This window comes from Caloenas nicobarica, chromosome 10 (assembly GCF_036013445.1).
Source record: "Caloenas nicobarica isolate bCalNic1 chromosome 10, bCalNic1.hap1, whole genome shotgun sequence".
In the NCBI taxonomy this organism is placed as follows: domain Eukaryota; kingdom Metazoa; phylum Chordata; class Aves; order Columbiformes; family Columbidae; genus Caloenas; species Caloenas nicobarica.
In genome coordinates, this window is record NC_088254.1 from 2,924,297 (window position 1) to 2,938,451 (window position 14,155).

At 42.8% G+C, this 14,155-nt stretch overlaps 1 protein-coding gene across 1 annotated transcript in view; it reads left to right on the forward strand.

The window, feature by feature from the left end:
• The window catches only part of BBS4 (Bardet-Biedl syndrome 4), a 38,483-nt gene that overhangs the window by 7,601 nt on the left and 16,727 nt on the right, over positions 1-14,155 (forward strand). The window contains exons 3-6 of the mRNA XM_065641488.1: positions 8,643-8,722; positions 11,871-11,934; positions 12,702-12,813; positions 13,432-13,504. Of these exons, the coding sequence (XP_065497560.1) occupies positions 8,643-8,722; positions 11,871-11,934; positions 12,702-12,813; positions 13,432-13,504 (329 nt within the window). The remainder of the gene's footprint in view (positions 1-8,642; positions 8,723-11,870; positions 11,935-12,701; positions 12,814-13,431; positions 13,505-14,155) is intronic.

Sequence of the window (14,155 nt, forward strand, 5' to 3'; positions counted from 1 at the left end):
CAGGGACTGCCCCAAGGAGTCGATTCTGTGTACTTGCAGAGCCGATCATTTCTGAATTCCTGATACATTTCCTTAAATCAATATAAATCCATTCTTTGAGCCAGCTTCAAAGCTGCCTTTGAACTCGCAGGAGTGAAGCTGCCTGAGAAATCCAGATAAAAAACAAACCCCTTGAGTTAAATTAATTAATGCTTTTAAGTGTGTCAAAAAGAAAAGACGTTAGTGGGAATGTCGTGTTGGGGCGGAAGCAAATGCGATTCCCAGTATCTGTACGTACCAGTTCGTTTCCATTTGGCCGTGTGCAAGCCAGATTTTTTTAGCCCATCTGAACCCACAACCTTGTGGGAAGAAAATGGTTTCTAAATAACAAAGATTACTTGGTAATTACATAATTGTTCTATGCGAGACATTGATATTTTCATTTCTCTGCGATAAATGGGCAGCAGTGCTGTGTGTCTTTGGTCAGGGTCTGATAGAGCTGTTAGTTTTGAATAGTGAAATTAAAAAAAACCCAGACTTATCAGTTGGGGGGTAATAAAATTGTATAATATACTTCACTTCATCCTCTCTCCCCCAGAATAACAGCCCAGTAAGCCCCGCACCGCCAAGAACTGGTAATATTGCCGTTTGAATGCGCCGGGCCAGCTCTGCCCTCTTGTGTGTGCACGTTCACGTCCGTGGTTCCAGGAGCAGGGAATCCTTTGCAGACAGCAGGTGTGGTTTTGTGTCAAGGCTGATATCACTGTAAAATTTTAGTGCTAACTTTAAAATCAGAATATTCATAGTTTCAGTTCTAGCTTGATGTCTTTTGGTAGTTGTCAACCTACTCCATTTGTTCTCCGTAAAGAGGAAAACCTGTAGCTGCTTCTCTCGCCTGCTGCAAACTTAATTAGGCAATGAAAAGTGCCGTTGAAGTGCCACCTCTTGTAGAAAGCAAGTACAACCTGAGTGTCTTATGATAATTTGATAATCAAGAAATATATTACACTGGGTTAGGACCAGGAGGAGGGTGAAGTTTGATAGCCCAGCTTTAGCGGATCTAACTGTAGGATTGCAACATATCACTTTAGGATCACATTTAAATGGGTTAATTTGTGTTTTGAAGTTCCTTTGAAAGTCCTTGGTGCTAGGTAAGCTGCTTTTGTGTTTTAAAGCCTTCAGCTTCACGTTTGTCTGTTGGCGTGCTGCTTCCAGATAAAATGGCATCTCCTATTGTGAGCTTTAAAATCGTTTTATAAAAAGAGTAAGTAACAAATTGAGGAAGGTTGGGATTAATCTTTTTGAATGGAGATGTCTCTGATGTAGAAGAAGTCGGAGCAGATCGCCTGCGCTCTCTACTACGTCCCACTCAAGAATGTCACAATTAACGTTGTCTGTGCAGCTTGAATTCAAGCCTTTGAGTCTTTAATGTTGTAATTACATGTTGGCATTAGCCCTGCTCTCCGGCATCACCCATTGCGCAGGAATGATGAGACAGCTCGGTGAGAGCTTTTAAAATGAAATATATCTCCGTTATGTGGTGTATAGCCAGATGTTGTGCTTATCTTCAGCTACCAAATCCCGTAAATAAATCCCCTGGTAGTACTGCAAGGTTCTTCTGTGTCATACTCAAACTATGTATTATGTGTTAAAGTCTCTTAAGAGACAATACTTGCTCGTCGAGACGATGTTTTGGGTTCCCTGGCGCTTGAGGTCTTGCTTTTTCAGAGTAACCGTGTGCTCACGTAGTTAAAGACATTATCGTTAAGACATTCGTGCAGTAGGGAAGAGTGAGGGCTCCACAGGCAAATACTCATCCCAGGACAGACGTTCAAGGGGGAAAAAATCATCCTGAGGCAACAAGTCTGGGAGAAGTTTGCGCATTCAAAAAACAGGGTCTCAGGGTAGGAAATGTTGAACCATTTGCAAGACCAGCTTCTATTTTTTTTTTATATATATATATATATGTATTATTCTAATATAAGATGCTTCTACTATACTAATTTTCTTCAGCAGTGGATGAAATGAGGACAGGTTCTAGGTCCTTCCACTCCATATTGAGGGGGAAGTTTCCAAAGACTGTCAGGCTGGATTGTGGTGTTCTCCTCGTTGTAATTTATTTTGCTTTTTAAGAGGAAAGCTTTTCCTTACTAATGCCTTATAATGATTTTAGTTTCAATTTCTCTGTAAAATACCTCTCACTGTAGACAGAAAAAGACTAAGCGTAAGAATTTAAACCAAAGGAAGGATTAAACTGAAAATCCCCAAACTACCACGCTTCTGATACTGGAATTAATGTGAAGCTGGTTCCACGGGTTATTTTGGGAATGTCTGCAGCTGGTGTTGCTTCGTTTGCGGGGGAAAAATCTTCCATCCCAGCTTTGTGGTGGGAGGAGACAGTGAATACTCACCAGTTAATGTCTCGGACCTCCTGTGCTATTTATAAGCCATTTATTTCATTTTATAAGTCATTTCCCTCACCACCTGCGACGATATACTCTCCCTCCTGTATTTAGGAACAGCACTGGCTCCTTTTTGCCTGCAAGAGCACGAGCATCAAGCAGGACAAAAAATAATGGTTTAAATGGAGAAGATAACAGTTGGGGTGCTATGCCAGGGGTTTGGATCCTTGAATATCGTCATATGTAGAGTCTGCATCTTCAGGGGTTTGTGAATTGTTGTTCAAATTAGCCTTTTTTTTCTAGACTAGCTTGCGTTTAAAAGGAAAAATGGCAAAAGCACTTTCAGATCCTTGTTTTTCTTCTGCTCAGGGCGCACGTCACTGCTCAGCAGTCAGCACTGATGGTCAAAATTGGCTTGTGTAGAAGAAACAGACTTCCGTTTGTGGTTTTTTTTTTAATTTAAATATTATACTTTTCCAATTTCCTTTTTAAAGTATGCGTTCGTTCTGAAATTCCACCCCAACGTCACTTGCCTGAATCAAATTTTAGGCTAGAATCCAGCAATATTAGGCTCGAATCAGATTTTTTTGTGGCGTGATGATCAGGCTGATGTACTCGTGCTAATGTATGTAATTCACCCCTCTCTTTTGGAACAGAGTCAGGATTGCCGAGTGGGATTTTGCCAGCCTCCTGCTAGCAGAGATGTCCCAGTAACCAGACTGGTTCTGCCACTGGGACCCTCGCTGCGGCGCTGGGAAGTCCAGGGTGGTCGCAAGTCTGTATTTATTTACACATCTGCCCGCTTTAACTTCAGGTTCAACTTGAGCAGCACGTACTAGAAGACATTTATGTTGAATAATCAGTGCAGCTGTTTGTCTTGTAAATAAAAACATTTTTATTTGGAGTAACTCAGAACTTTAAATGTCTTAAATCAGAAAATCCACTGAAGTCTGAAATAGCAGCTCTTCAAGATGTATGCAGCGTGAACTAACAACAGAAAATGCCTTTTTTTTCTTCGCCCTAGTGCATAAATCAGTTTTAAGATACAATTTTCAGCTCTTCTCTCCAGCTTTCCTGCAGGGGGAGGTGTAGAGTCAGAAATGTTGCTTTTTTTGTTCAAACCTGCTGCTGTTTTTCAACCTCGTTCCAGTTTTCTCTGCTTATTGTGAAGGTTTTAATACACGCTCGTCAAATCACGGCAATGAATTATGGCTTTCTTGCCAGCCCTGCAATTGTATATGATGAGTTTTATTAACCCCAGCTGACTGTAAATAACGAGGAGCCGCACGGGTTTATTGTTTGATTTAAAGGTGTTTCAGCGGCAATTTGCAAAAGGGAAAATGGGGCAGGGGGTTGAACAGAGAGAATGATGACAGCAAAGGGTGATTTCCTTTTTTCTGTTGTTTATATGCATTTTGCAGGTAATTGTGCACACAGACACCTGTATACTCACATATATACATAATGTATACTCACATGCAATGAGTGAAATACAGCATAAGCAGCCTCTTCTGGGTGGTGATGTACTTATAATGTATTTATATTGCTACAGTCTCAATAAAAGCCTTTGAGTGTCTGAGTAAGGAAGAGGATTTCTCGTTAAATTTGTGTGCACACCAGGAATTTGTAGGATGCTCCTCTGGTATCAAGGCAGTCTGGTATTTTTAAATCTAAAGTCCCTCAGAGCTTAAAAAGGCTTTCAAACCTCATTTTAGAAAATACGATTCCCTGGCCATAGTATGTTGGTTTAGAGCATCTATTTGCAATTGCGCCTTGTTATTTTAATATTATTTTTGTTTAGAAGATACTCATCGGCTCTCTTTCGCTGGATTTACAAACGGTAGCATAATTCCTCGCGCTGGCAACTTGTGAAGCTCAAGGCAAAAAGGAGATATGCACAGCTGGTTCCATCCTCGCCTTTCTCCCCTGAGGAGTGTTGATTTAACATGGTTGTGAGAGCACCCAGCTTCATTTTGGACTGTAACCGCAGCCAAGCTCCATTAGAAACCTTCCCCAAGCTCTGTGAGTGGGAATCATTGCCCAATTCTTCTTTGGCGCAGCTCTCTTAGTAGCAAAATATTACAATAGAGACTTGAGTCGTTGCCTCTGTGTTTGTGAATTTTTAAAATACCCGTGTGCTGGAATGCTGTTATACAATATGCAGTTTTTAATTAGAATTTGGAAAGGGGCAGTTGAGTCAGGATCCAAATTAAGCCTTTTGGACAGTCTTACCCATGTACGTGACACCTACCTCAGTGGATCCAGACTATGGCTTGTAAGGTTACTGCAGAATAAAAAATACTTTAATTGCTTTTCTGTCCTCTCCTTGCACTGTGTGTTACATGTGGTTTAGGTTATCATGGATTTGGGGCTGATAACAGGTTCTTCTTTGCGTCTTCTTGAGTCTTCTGGCTTCTCTGCTTCTCCTCCCAGCTCTTCTTGCTGTTCTTGCTCGGTTTGCCGCAGGTTGGGTGGCAAAGCTGGAGGGACAGGGGGTGACTTGGGGCTCAGACTCTTCCCAAGAAGCCAGGCTGGAAGAAGGGCTGGGCTCTGATCTGGGGTTTTTTGTGGTGTGATGGGACTAAACGGTGTTCTTGAGCTCCCTCTCCACCTCAGAGAGCCGGAGCTCCTCGATGCTTTTCCCAGGACGGGTGCGAGGGCGCTCGGGGGAGCTCATGGTTTATATGCCGCAGAAAATAAGGTGAAAAGCGTCCTGATGGCCACGGTTGTGCAGTTGTGTTGAAATCCACTTTACTCTGGCTGTGCCCCCAACCCAAGTGGTCTCTTTGCACCCGGCAATTGCTTTAAGAGGGTAGCTGGTGCTTTAGCAGTCGTTTCCCCCATGAAATCTGGTAGGAGCCTTCTGGGGCTTTTTTCCCCTCCTCTCTCTTTACAGCAATTTCAAAATCCTTTTATTAAATGGAAAACCCACTGTTTGATAGTTCATATCTAAGCTATAATTACCCAATATGAAGATGCAAGCACAAAATAATTTCCTAGGGAGGTTTACACAAAAGGGAATAACTCTGATTATTTTCCTTTTTCAGTCCTTTGAGAAAATCCATAAGAGGATGAATAAAGCAAAGAGTGATGATAGTGCAGCACAGGTACAAACCTGATGATGTGACTGGGATTCTGTCGGGGTTTCTGCTCCAGTGACTCCCTTAAAGGAGCATTGTCAAAAAGAAAAATCACATTGCTGGAAGTGGGTTGTGCAATCAATCACCGGCCACCGAGAAATGGGGGATCAGATGGGTTCCCATTGGAATTCAGTCAAAACACACTTCAAAGAAACTGGCATATCTCTTGGCTGAGGTATTTAATCATATATTTGGTGCCCGGCTCCCTGTCACAGTTGCTTAATGAGACTGGACTTTTGTAGTCCTAGAAGAGAGCGGCCAGAAGATAATTATGCAAGTTATAAACTCTTTTCACTGGCGATAGTAAATTTTTGGTTAGTTGTGTTTTCTTGGACTGGCCTTTGAGCAGATTGATTTCCAGAAAATAATGGCTTTATGTTTGTTTGTTTTCACTGCCAGAATGGTATAAACTACTATTTTCTAACCTGTAGTCCCTGCATCCCTGCAGTACCTGGATTGTTTGCGAGGCTTCTGCGAAAGGTGACAGAGAAAAGCGTGTCTTCGTATGCTCCCCAGTGAGAAACTTCTGACGGTCCATCTATTGAAGAAGGTGGAAAATTGCAGCGTAGGCAGCCTGAGGAACTCGATGAATGTGCTCAGCTCCTCCTGGCGAGGCCAAATTCGGTGGCTTTTCCCCATGTAGAAACCTTCTGGGCAACTGTTTGCGGCAGTGCGTCTTCCCAGCTCTAATTAGCGAGAGATGGCAAAGCATTAGATCCATGTAGAGCCTCCACCGGTTTATTCCCTTTCTCAGAGTCCCAAACAGCCAGGGCTTTGAATTTTCCTGTTCTTCAGGTAGCCCTTTGCCCTGGGACAAACCTGATCGGCAGGCTGGGGGAGCGAACCGAATGGAGATAAATGCAGTAGGTATCTCACTGCTTTCGTGGAAAAACAGAAATGCAGATTTAAGACGGTTGTGGCTCTGGAGAGGTGTACAAATAATTTGCATTACTTCTTTCTGCCAGGTAATAATCCTTTACTTCCCACAGCCCTTTTTGGGGGGATCAGACATGTTCCTGTGTCGAACGGATAATTTTCTCACGATTTCTATGTCCTTCCTCTCTTCTCAGTCCTCTGTGGGACCCACCCCAGATTTGGTTTATGGTGTTTATGTTGGATTTCTTCAGAGAAGGGGCAAAACGGTTCATGTGTACTTCCTGGAACAGACCCAGGGAGTGCATCAACTTGCTTCTATGTATATTTTTAACATTTAATGGTGCTCTCTATTTTTTTTGATCTCCCAGTAAGGCGTGCGCTACAGGTGGGGTATGTCTGGAGTCTTCTGCTTAACCCCTGTTTAAAAGAGTTTTCACTGTATATTATGATGCCGGATTTTGTAATTTTAAGCTGTATTAGTAGGCACAAAATGGCAAAGTATACTTTAGTTTTGATCGTAACTGAAATCTTTATGGTTAAATAGAGTGGTTTTTTTCAATCAATTTGTAGCTATTTAGGCAGCCTCTTAATTCTTCCCTTTGTGATTTCACTGTGAGAAGGACAAATAGAAAACATGAAGTCATCAGAAATCAATTAATCTGGTCAGAGAACACATATTAAAATGCCTTAAAAAGATCCAGATATTATACAGCAGAGCAGAATTTGAGGACATTTGGATCCCTGATCTGTGCATTTCCAGCTTGTTTGGATTACTTTTTTGTTTGGACTGTGATTTTTCTACTTGTTTTTAGAACAGTTCAACCTTCTTTATAAGATATTTGACCTTAAATTGCTGGTGTGTGCATTTAAATCTCAGCTCCATCTTAGTATAAATGCGGTAGGTTATTCTACAACTTTAAAAAGAGGAAACCCAACCAAAACCAGAATGGCTTTACATTATTTTTTTCATCAGCAGGAGAAATTCTAGTTGTTTTTAAGTGCTCTCAGTGACAGTAGAGTTGGTGTGAATGGTGGGGGGGAGCCCGGAACGCTGGAGAGATGTGTTTGCTGCTCGCCGCAGGCGCTGGCCTCGCGCTATTAAAGCTCAGCGCCTCCAAAAGATAATGACATGTGCACCGACGACAGCTCCTGACATGATTCAGCCCTTCCAGCTGCAGAGTTTCTTCTGTCTTCCATCTGATGGTGGCCCGTGCTGCCGGCTGGCAGAGGAGACCGTGGACCGCTTCAAATGATTCAAGTTAATTCCTCCTGCAGTGGGTTGCTGGGGGCTGAGCCTGTGTCTGCATCGGCGGTGGGGTCCGGTCGGTGTCACCCCAGCTCCTACCCCAGCCCTCGCTTTGCTTCCGCGCTTCTGGCACAATATTGACTTGCAAACAGAGAGGGGTTTTTGCCAGTTGCTATGGTTACCTCGCAGCTCCCCACAGCTGAACTGCAGAAACAAGCAATGCATTTCAAGCCTTAATGAAATGCACAGCAGCGTGTTCAACTTTTAAACCCAACGCGAACATCGCTAAGCAACATCCATTCGTGATTTGCCATAATTACTGCTGGAAGCTCCTTAGGATTGAAATGCCGGAGCACAAGTCTTTCTCCTCCACTGCATCGCAATAATTTTTCCTGCCAGTAGCTTCACAGTATCTCTGACCTGTGATGTTTTGTAGTCTCTTCACAATTTCAAAGAACTAAGTTTGACCTCTTTGAATTATTCACAGCTTCAGACCAGCAACATCTCCAAAATCTCCTTTTTTGTGTATCGCTTCTCATCCTTTCCTTCTCATCCACTCCCAGAAATTTGTTTTAAAGACCTTTTATTCTTCTGCCCTAGTTCCAAAATGTGAATCCAACTCGTTTTCCCCCAGGCTGCCTCTTGCATATTTTGGAAGAACCAATTTCATCAGACCAGCACTAACGTTGAATTAAAATGGGTGCGTACTTGGTGCCTAGTGCTGTTTGCTCCAATGCCTCAAGTCTTTCAAGGTGGTTTTCTGCTAGGGGATTTTGTTTAGTGTCTATTTTGAACAATGCGTTTTGTCCATCAGTTTAAGAAGTAAAATGAAACCGGACGCTGGTTGTGTGTCCACACTCCAGGCTTCGAGTGAAATGATTAATTGCACTGCCCGGTGCAATTGCAGTTCTTGAATTAGTTGTTTGGATCTCTGCGCTGTGCCCAGTTTCTCTGCTGATCAGTCTGATTTCCTGTGTTCTGTTCATGTTTTACATGTAGCACCGGAGTTACCGATCCCAGAGAGGAAAAACTGGCTGATCTATCTGCTCTACGTTCACAGAGACTATGAGGAGTGTAAGGTAAGAGCTGCTTTTGAGACTTTGCATTAGGAAGTATTTTACTAGTGTTACGAAACAATAGTTTTCATACCAGTTTTCAAACTACCCTCTTCCTTGACTTCTTCTGGAATAAAAGGACCAGGAGAAAATACAAGTAAAATAACTTTAATGTTCTCAAGTCCTTGGCTACCTTCAGGATCCATGCGTGCTGCTCTCCAGAGCTATCCATGAGCTCAGTATGGCTTTGGGAGCGGAAAAATGGAAAAAATTGCAAACCTTTCTTATTTCAAGTGGTGGACAGGGTCTTCCAAGCTAGTAACACCGTTCTGTAGTGCTGGTCTCTCGTTGGTACTACAGAGATGCTATGAAAAACGCTTTGGTTGAGTAAAACATTACTACCAAGTCTGAAAGAAAAAAGATCTTGGTTACCCTTGAACAAAATTCTTTCATTTTACACATGCTACCTTGTACCCTTTAATTTCTCCCGGGTTTGGCGGCTAGCTTGGAAGTGGTTGTTTGCTGGGGATTATAACAGCAAGTGGACTAAGGAAATAGCAAATTCGTTATTAAATATAGTGTTTTCCTGATAGAATGAACACAAGTTATTGAAGATGATGTACCAGTGGGCAGGAGGAGGGAAATAAGAGTTGCCTTTCTGTTTGTGTCCGGTGCGATGAAGATCTGAAAAGGCTTTTTTGCTGACCAACCCTGATGTTTCAGAAGGACTTGTCTGTGTGCAGAACTCCTGGAGGTGCTTAGGAAAGTGGCAGGCCAGAGGAAATTAATTTAGCTCCTAATTAACGGAGCCGGAGGGTTGTATCACCAACAGAGCGATTTCCTCTCAGATCTTGGCTTCAATAGGTATAAACACAAGTTGGACTCACAGTGTAGATAGAAAATTGTTTCCCTTTTTTGTTGATCTGACTGGATTTCTTAGGTGTCTGGTTGCGCACGCTCACTGTTTCTGTGATGGGATGTTGAGTTGCAGAGTGCAAAAAAGTTGTATAGCTCAGGAAAACAGAGAAAATAACCACGTGGATGATATAATGGCAACACTGGCTCCTCCACGTCTTCATCAGTCACTGAAGCAAGCAAAAAATGGGGAAAAAAATTGAGAGAAGACGGCTTATACTTTTTTGCTTGGCAGGCCGGCTTTACAGAAGCTGTCAAAGCAAAAGGAGGCGAAGCCTTTCCTCAAGGCTCACAAAACGGCGTTTTTGCAGTAAATTTGGAAGAGTTTGGCACCAGCCCATAGCAGGTTAAATGACCTTCCATCCTGTCACCCAGATGTGACAAACCTGTGCTCAGAGGCCTGGATTTGTCCCCAAAAAGACAGGAACCTCAGTACGCCGTGATGCTACTTCAGTCACTGAGGAGCGACAGGCACATGCAAAAGGTGTTGACAGTATCCCCAACAGCTTAAATTGCCGGTAAATGCTTGATTTCAGTATGATTTGGGCATTTGTTAAAGTCCATTAATTTTCTTTTCAGACTCATCTGAGAAACAGGTGACCTGTGATGCGATTAATTTTGCTCTCAATCTTGCTAGACCCTCTTTCCCACGCAGTGCTTTGAGATGCCTCGTTTCTAACATGATTTTAAAAGCTCCCATGTTTTTCAAAGAAAAACCTGTTTGTTTACCCACCTTAGCTCCCCAAAGTGAAGGCGTTGCATTGACTTTAACCCTTACAGCGCCACTCCTGCCTCTATTTTGGTGTTGCCAAGCTTTTGACAATTTTTTGAGGAATTATTAAAATTACCAGCTGCTTTTAATTAATAAAAATCACTCATGCTGGTTGGTCGCCTGCCAGTAGGTCTGAATTCTGCCAGCAAGTTAAATAAACTTGGGAGGAAAAGCTGGCATTATAGATCATATTTCTCAACTCAAGGCCTTTTGCTATGGGATTTTTTAGGGCTTATCGAATTAATCAGATCTCTCTAAAAGATAGCTCTCTATTGCCCTCTCTTGCTCTGAGAAACTGGTTTTATGTAGGTGGAGCAATGTAGAGGAGGTGCTTGGTTATGTCCGAGTTGAATGTCTTATAATAATGTACTTTGTAAAGCGTAGAATGTAGAGATATCAGCAGATAGAGATCTGAGGGAAGAGCAGCCTGGACTTGTTCTTCCTTTCCCTTCCCCTCTTTAGTTTTCTTTTTATGGATGAGGAGTCTCAATCCCAAAAATCTTTCTTTCCCCTCTTTTTTCTTCCATTTCTGAGCAAAAGAGGAGTCTTGGAGCAGAAATGATGCGCTTGGTTTGTAGCCACAGTGCTTATCCTCCCAAAAGTCACTCTTTTTTGACCAGTTTTATAATTTTGGGTCATGTGTGACTATGGAATTTAGCCAAACTGCACCCGCACCCCAAACTGTGAGTGGTATGGATTCAACCAGCAAGAATTTACATTTTCATCTTTTTTTACCCCGTCCTTTTCCCGTGTACTCGTTGCTCGTTCATTTGGCTTTCATTGACTCAGCTGCAGTTGCTCCAATTCAATTTATTTCTTCACAAAGGGCCCAGAGTAGATACCCTTATCATCAGAGGATGCTTTCAGAGATTCCTTGTGGGATTTTCCCCAGGTAATACCTGATTATCTTTGGTAACAGGAATGAACAGAGTGATGAGCTTGTACTCTTCTGTGCACACTTATAGTTGTCCCAGCTGCGGTCCAGCACCTTTATTACATGAGGGGTTGTGGTTTTGGTAACTGAAACTGAATCTCTGTCATTAGCTTTGTTAAAATATTGACAGTTTACAACTTTTATAGCGGTTTTATATAGTATATTGCAGCGCCTCGCTACAAATTCTGTGTTAATATTGACTTTTCCAAGCATAAATTCTGATTAAATGAATTTTGTGTCCGTCACCATGTTGCATGATGTTTTAATTCAAGTTATTTTAGGGCATTCTGCAATAACCACAGGAAGAGCACAGCTATGTGTAGCACATAACAAAAAATTCTCCAAGTCAAGGTTGCGCAAGTTATTTGATCAGTCCGAAATCCATTTTCTTTCACTGAGATTGGCTTTATTAAAATGTTTGAAAGGTTTATATTCTTCTGAAAGCTGCTGTGTTGCAGTTTAGTAATGGGGTAATAGTGAACCTGAGAAAGGGGTTTTTTTGGTGAGGGAGCCTGCGTTTGGGCTGTACTCTCTGCGCGTTGTCGTTTCAGGCCGTCATCAAAGAGCAGCTCCAGGAGTCGCAGGGGCTGTGCGAATACGCCGTCTACGTTCAAGGTATGTCGCAGGAGCCCTCCAGAAATCTCAATTTTGCTAAAGCAACTTACTACTGATTTGAGATACGGTGAACAATAAGAAGGGGAATATATGCTAGAAACATATCGAGTTCATACATTAAAAATATTTGGCTTTTTTTTCTGCTTGCCTAGGTCTAGTTTTTGGGATTTTCATGTGGATGGGCGGATTAGATTTTCTGCTGTCTCTGTGTCGATGAGTTTGTCATTGGTTCCTCCTCGGACCGTGGGCTCTTGGCCTTCAACGTGTGCTTGGGTGGTGTGTCTGATTGTATCACAGATGTGTGTTTTAGTCAGAGCTACCTGCCTCAGGGAATTATCTTACTGTTTGCTTTAAGGATGGTTTTCCTCTTCCTCTCTTGCCCTCTGTCCCCTAAAAAATGTCCCCAAAACTCCACGTTGCCATTCAAAGTGCCGTGGTGGGGGAGAGCTGAGATTTGTTGGCCACAGACGTGCTGCAGCCCGCAGAAGTGAGGGGAATCCAGACTGTGTCTTAATGAGCAATTTGCCAGGGTTTAAAGCGGCTTTTATTCTAAAGAACAGGAATTTTTCCGATCAAGCACAAGTCCTTTGCGTGCGTTGTCGTTCTGCCCTCAGACACAGCTTCTGTCCGAGGTCGCTGCAGGAGGGGGAGAGAGCAGATGAGCGTTGTTATAATATATCTGTGCTCCCCTTCTTTCCCTGCTGTCAGAGACACACGTTTTTCCTGCGGATAATGGACTAATTTGCCTGGTATATGTTGTCTTACAGCTTTGATATTTCGCTTGGAGGGGAAAATTCAAGAATCTCTTGAACTTTTTCAGACATGTTCCATTATGAACCCTCGAAGTGCCGACAACCTCAAGCAGGTGTCACGATCTCTGTGAGTGCTGTTTTGTTGTCTCTCTTTGATGTGCCATCCAGGACCTTCCATGTTTGGTTTCCCTCCCAGGCACCAAGCAAAACCCCAGGCTGCTTAATTTGAAACGTGCTTCCTCCTTATCAACATTTGAGTTGGCTTCCAGAAGCGTGGGCTACCCTTAAAAGCAGAATCTGTTATCTGCTTGTTGTGTTTTTGTTTTCTTTGTGCTTTAGGCAAGAGAGGTAATGCACTGATTTCTAGCTCCAGAGCTCAGGGCGCTGACTTGAGCAGTGTAAACTTGCCACTTTCCGTCTCTGGGTGTCTGGTTAGATCACTTACCTCTTTCCTTTGAGACAAAGGCAAACTGCAGAGCCTGTGAATTCATTCCTTGCATCTCCAGTAACGTCAGGGAGGGCCTCAGCATCTCGCAGGATTGACAACCTTGTCTCTGAAAGGGAGCGGTGCTCACATTGTAATATTGCAGGGATTGTAATATCGTGGAGATTGTAAACTCGGGCCCTCTCGCGCTGGTCTCTACATAACTAGCAAATAGCATCGTTTCTCACTGGCAAAGGTGCTAGTGGTTGCACAGCAGGGTTTCAGAGCGAGAAAAAAATAACAATTGAAATGCTTTCACAGGTTTCTTTTGGGGAAACACAAGGCAGCCATTGAAGTGTACAACGAAGCAGCTAAACTCGACGAAAAGGACTGGGTAAGTGTTGCGGTGAGTTGGAGGTGATTGTAGCATGCAGATGTTTCTGCATGTATTAACACAGCTGTGTATAGATATTAAGGAAAATATGGGAAGTAGCTCCCTGTTTGGAAACCCTCAGTTATCATTAAAACTTGCTTGAGTAATTGGGAAATGCTTTGTAATGCAAAACACCGTTGAGGAAGGTTACCCTCAAACTACCCGAGGGGGTTAGCTCTTACCTCCCAAGCATTACCTGTTTTGGCAAAACGTTGGCTGATAGCTCCGGGAGCAAGAATTAAATGAATTCTTCTGAATAAGAAGAGAAAAAGTGAAGGAAGAGCATTGCACAGGGAAATGTGAGGTGGTGGGTGAGAGGAGAGAGGACGTGCCTTGCGCTTAGTTGTGGGCAGCCTTCTGCAGGTGACACTTTCTTCTGGAGAGGTGTTGTTTCTAAGATAAGACTTGCTACGTGCGATCTCATTCCCTGAGACATCAGGCATTCGCTGACTTCAGCCATACTTTTGGCACTCAATATGTTTAAAATTCAGGCTTGATACAAAGATATATTTGGTATTATTCAACTTATCCTGTGCCAGACAACTCAGAAACCTTTTATACCGTGGGTCTTCTTTCAGGTCTGCGTTGCCTTCAGGATTCATTACTGTTCTC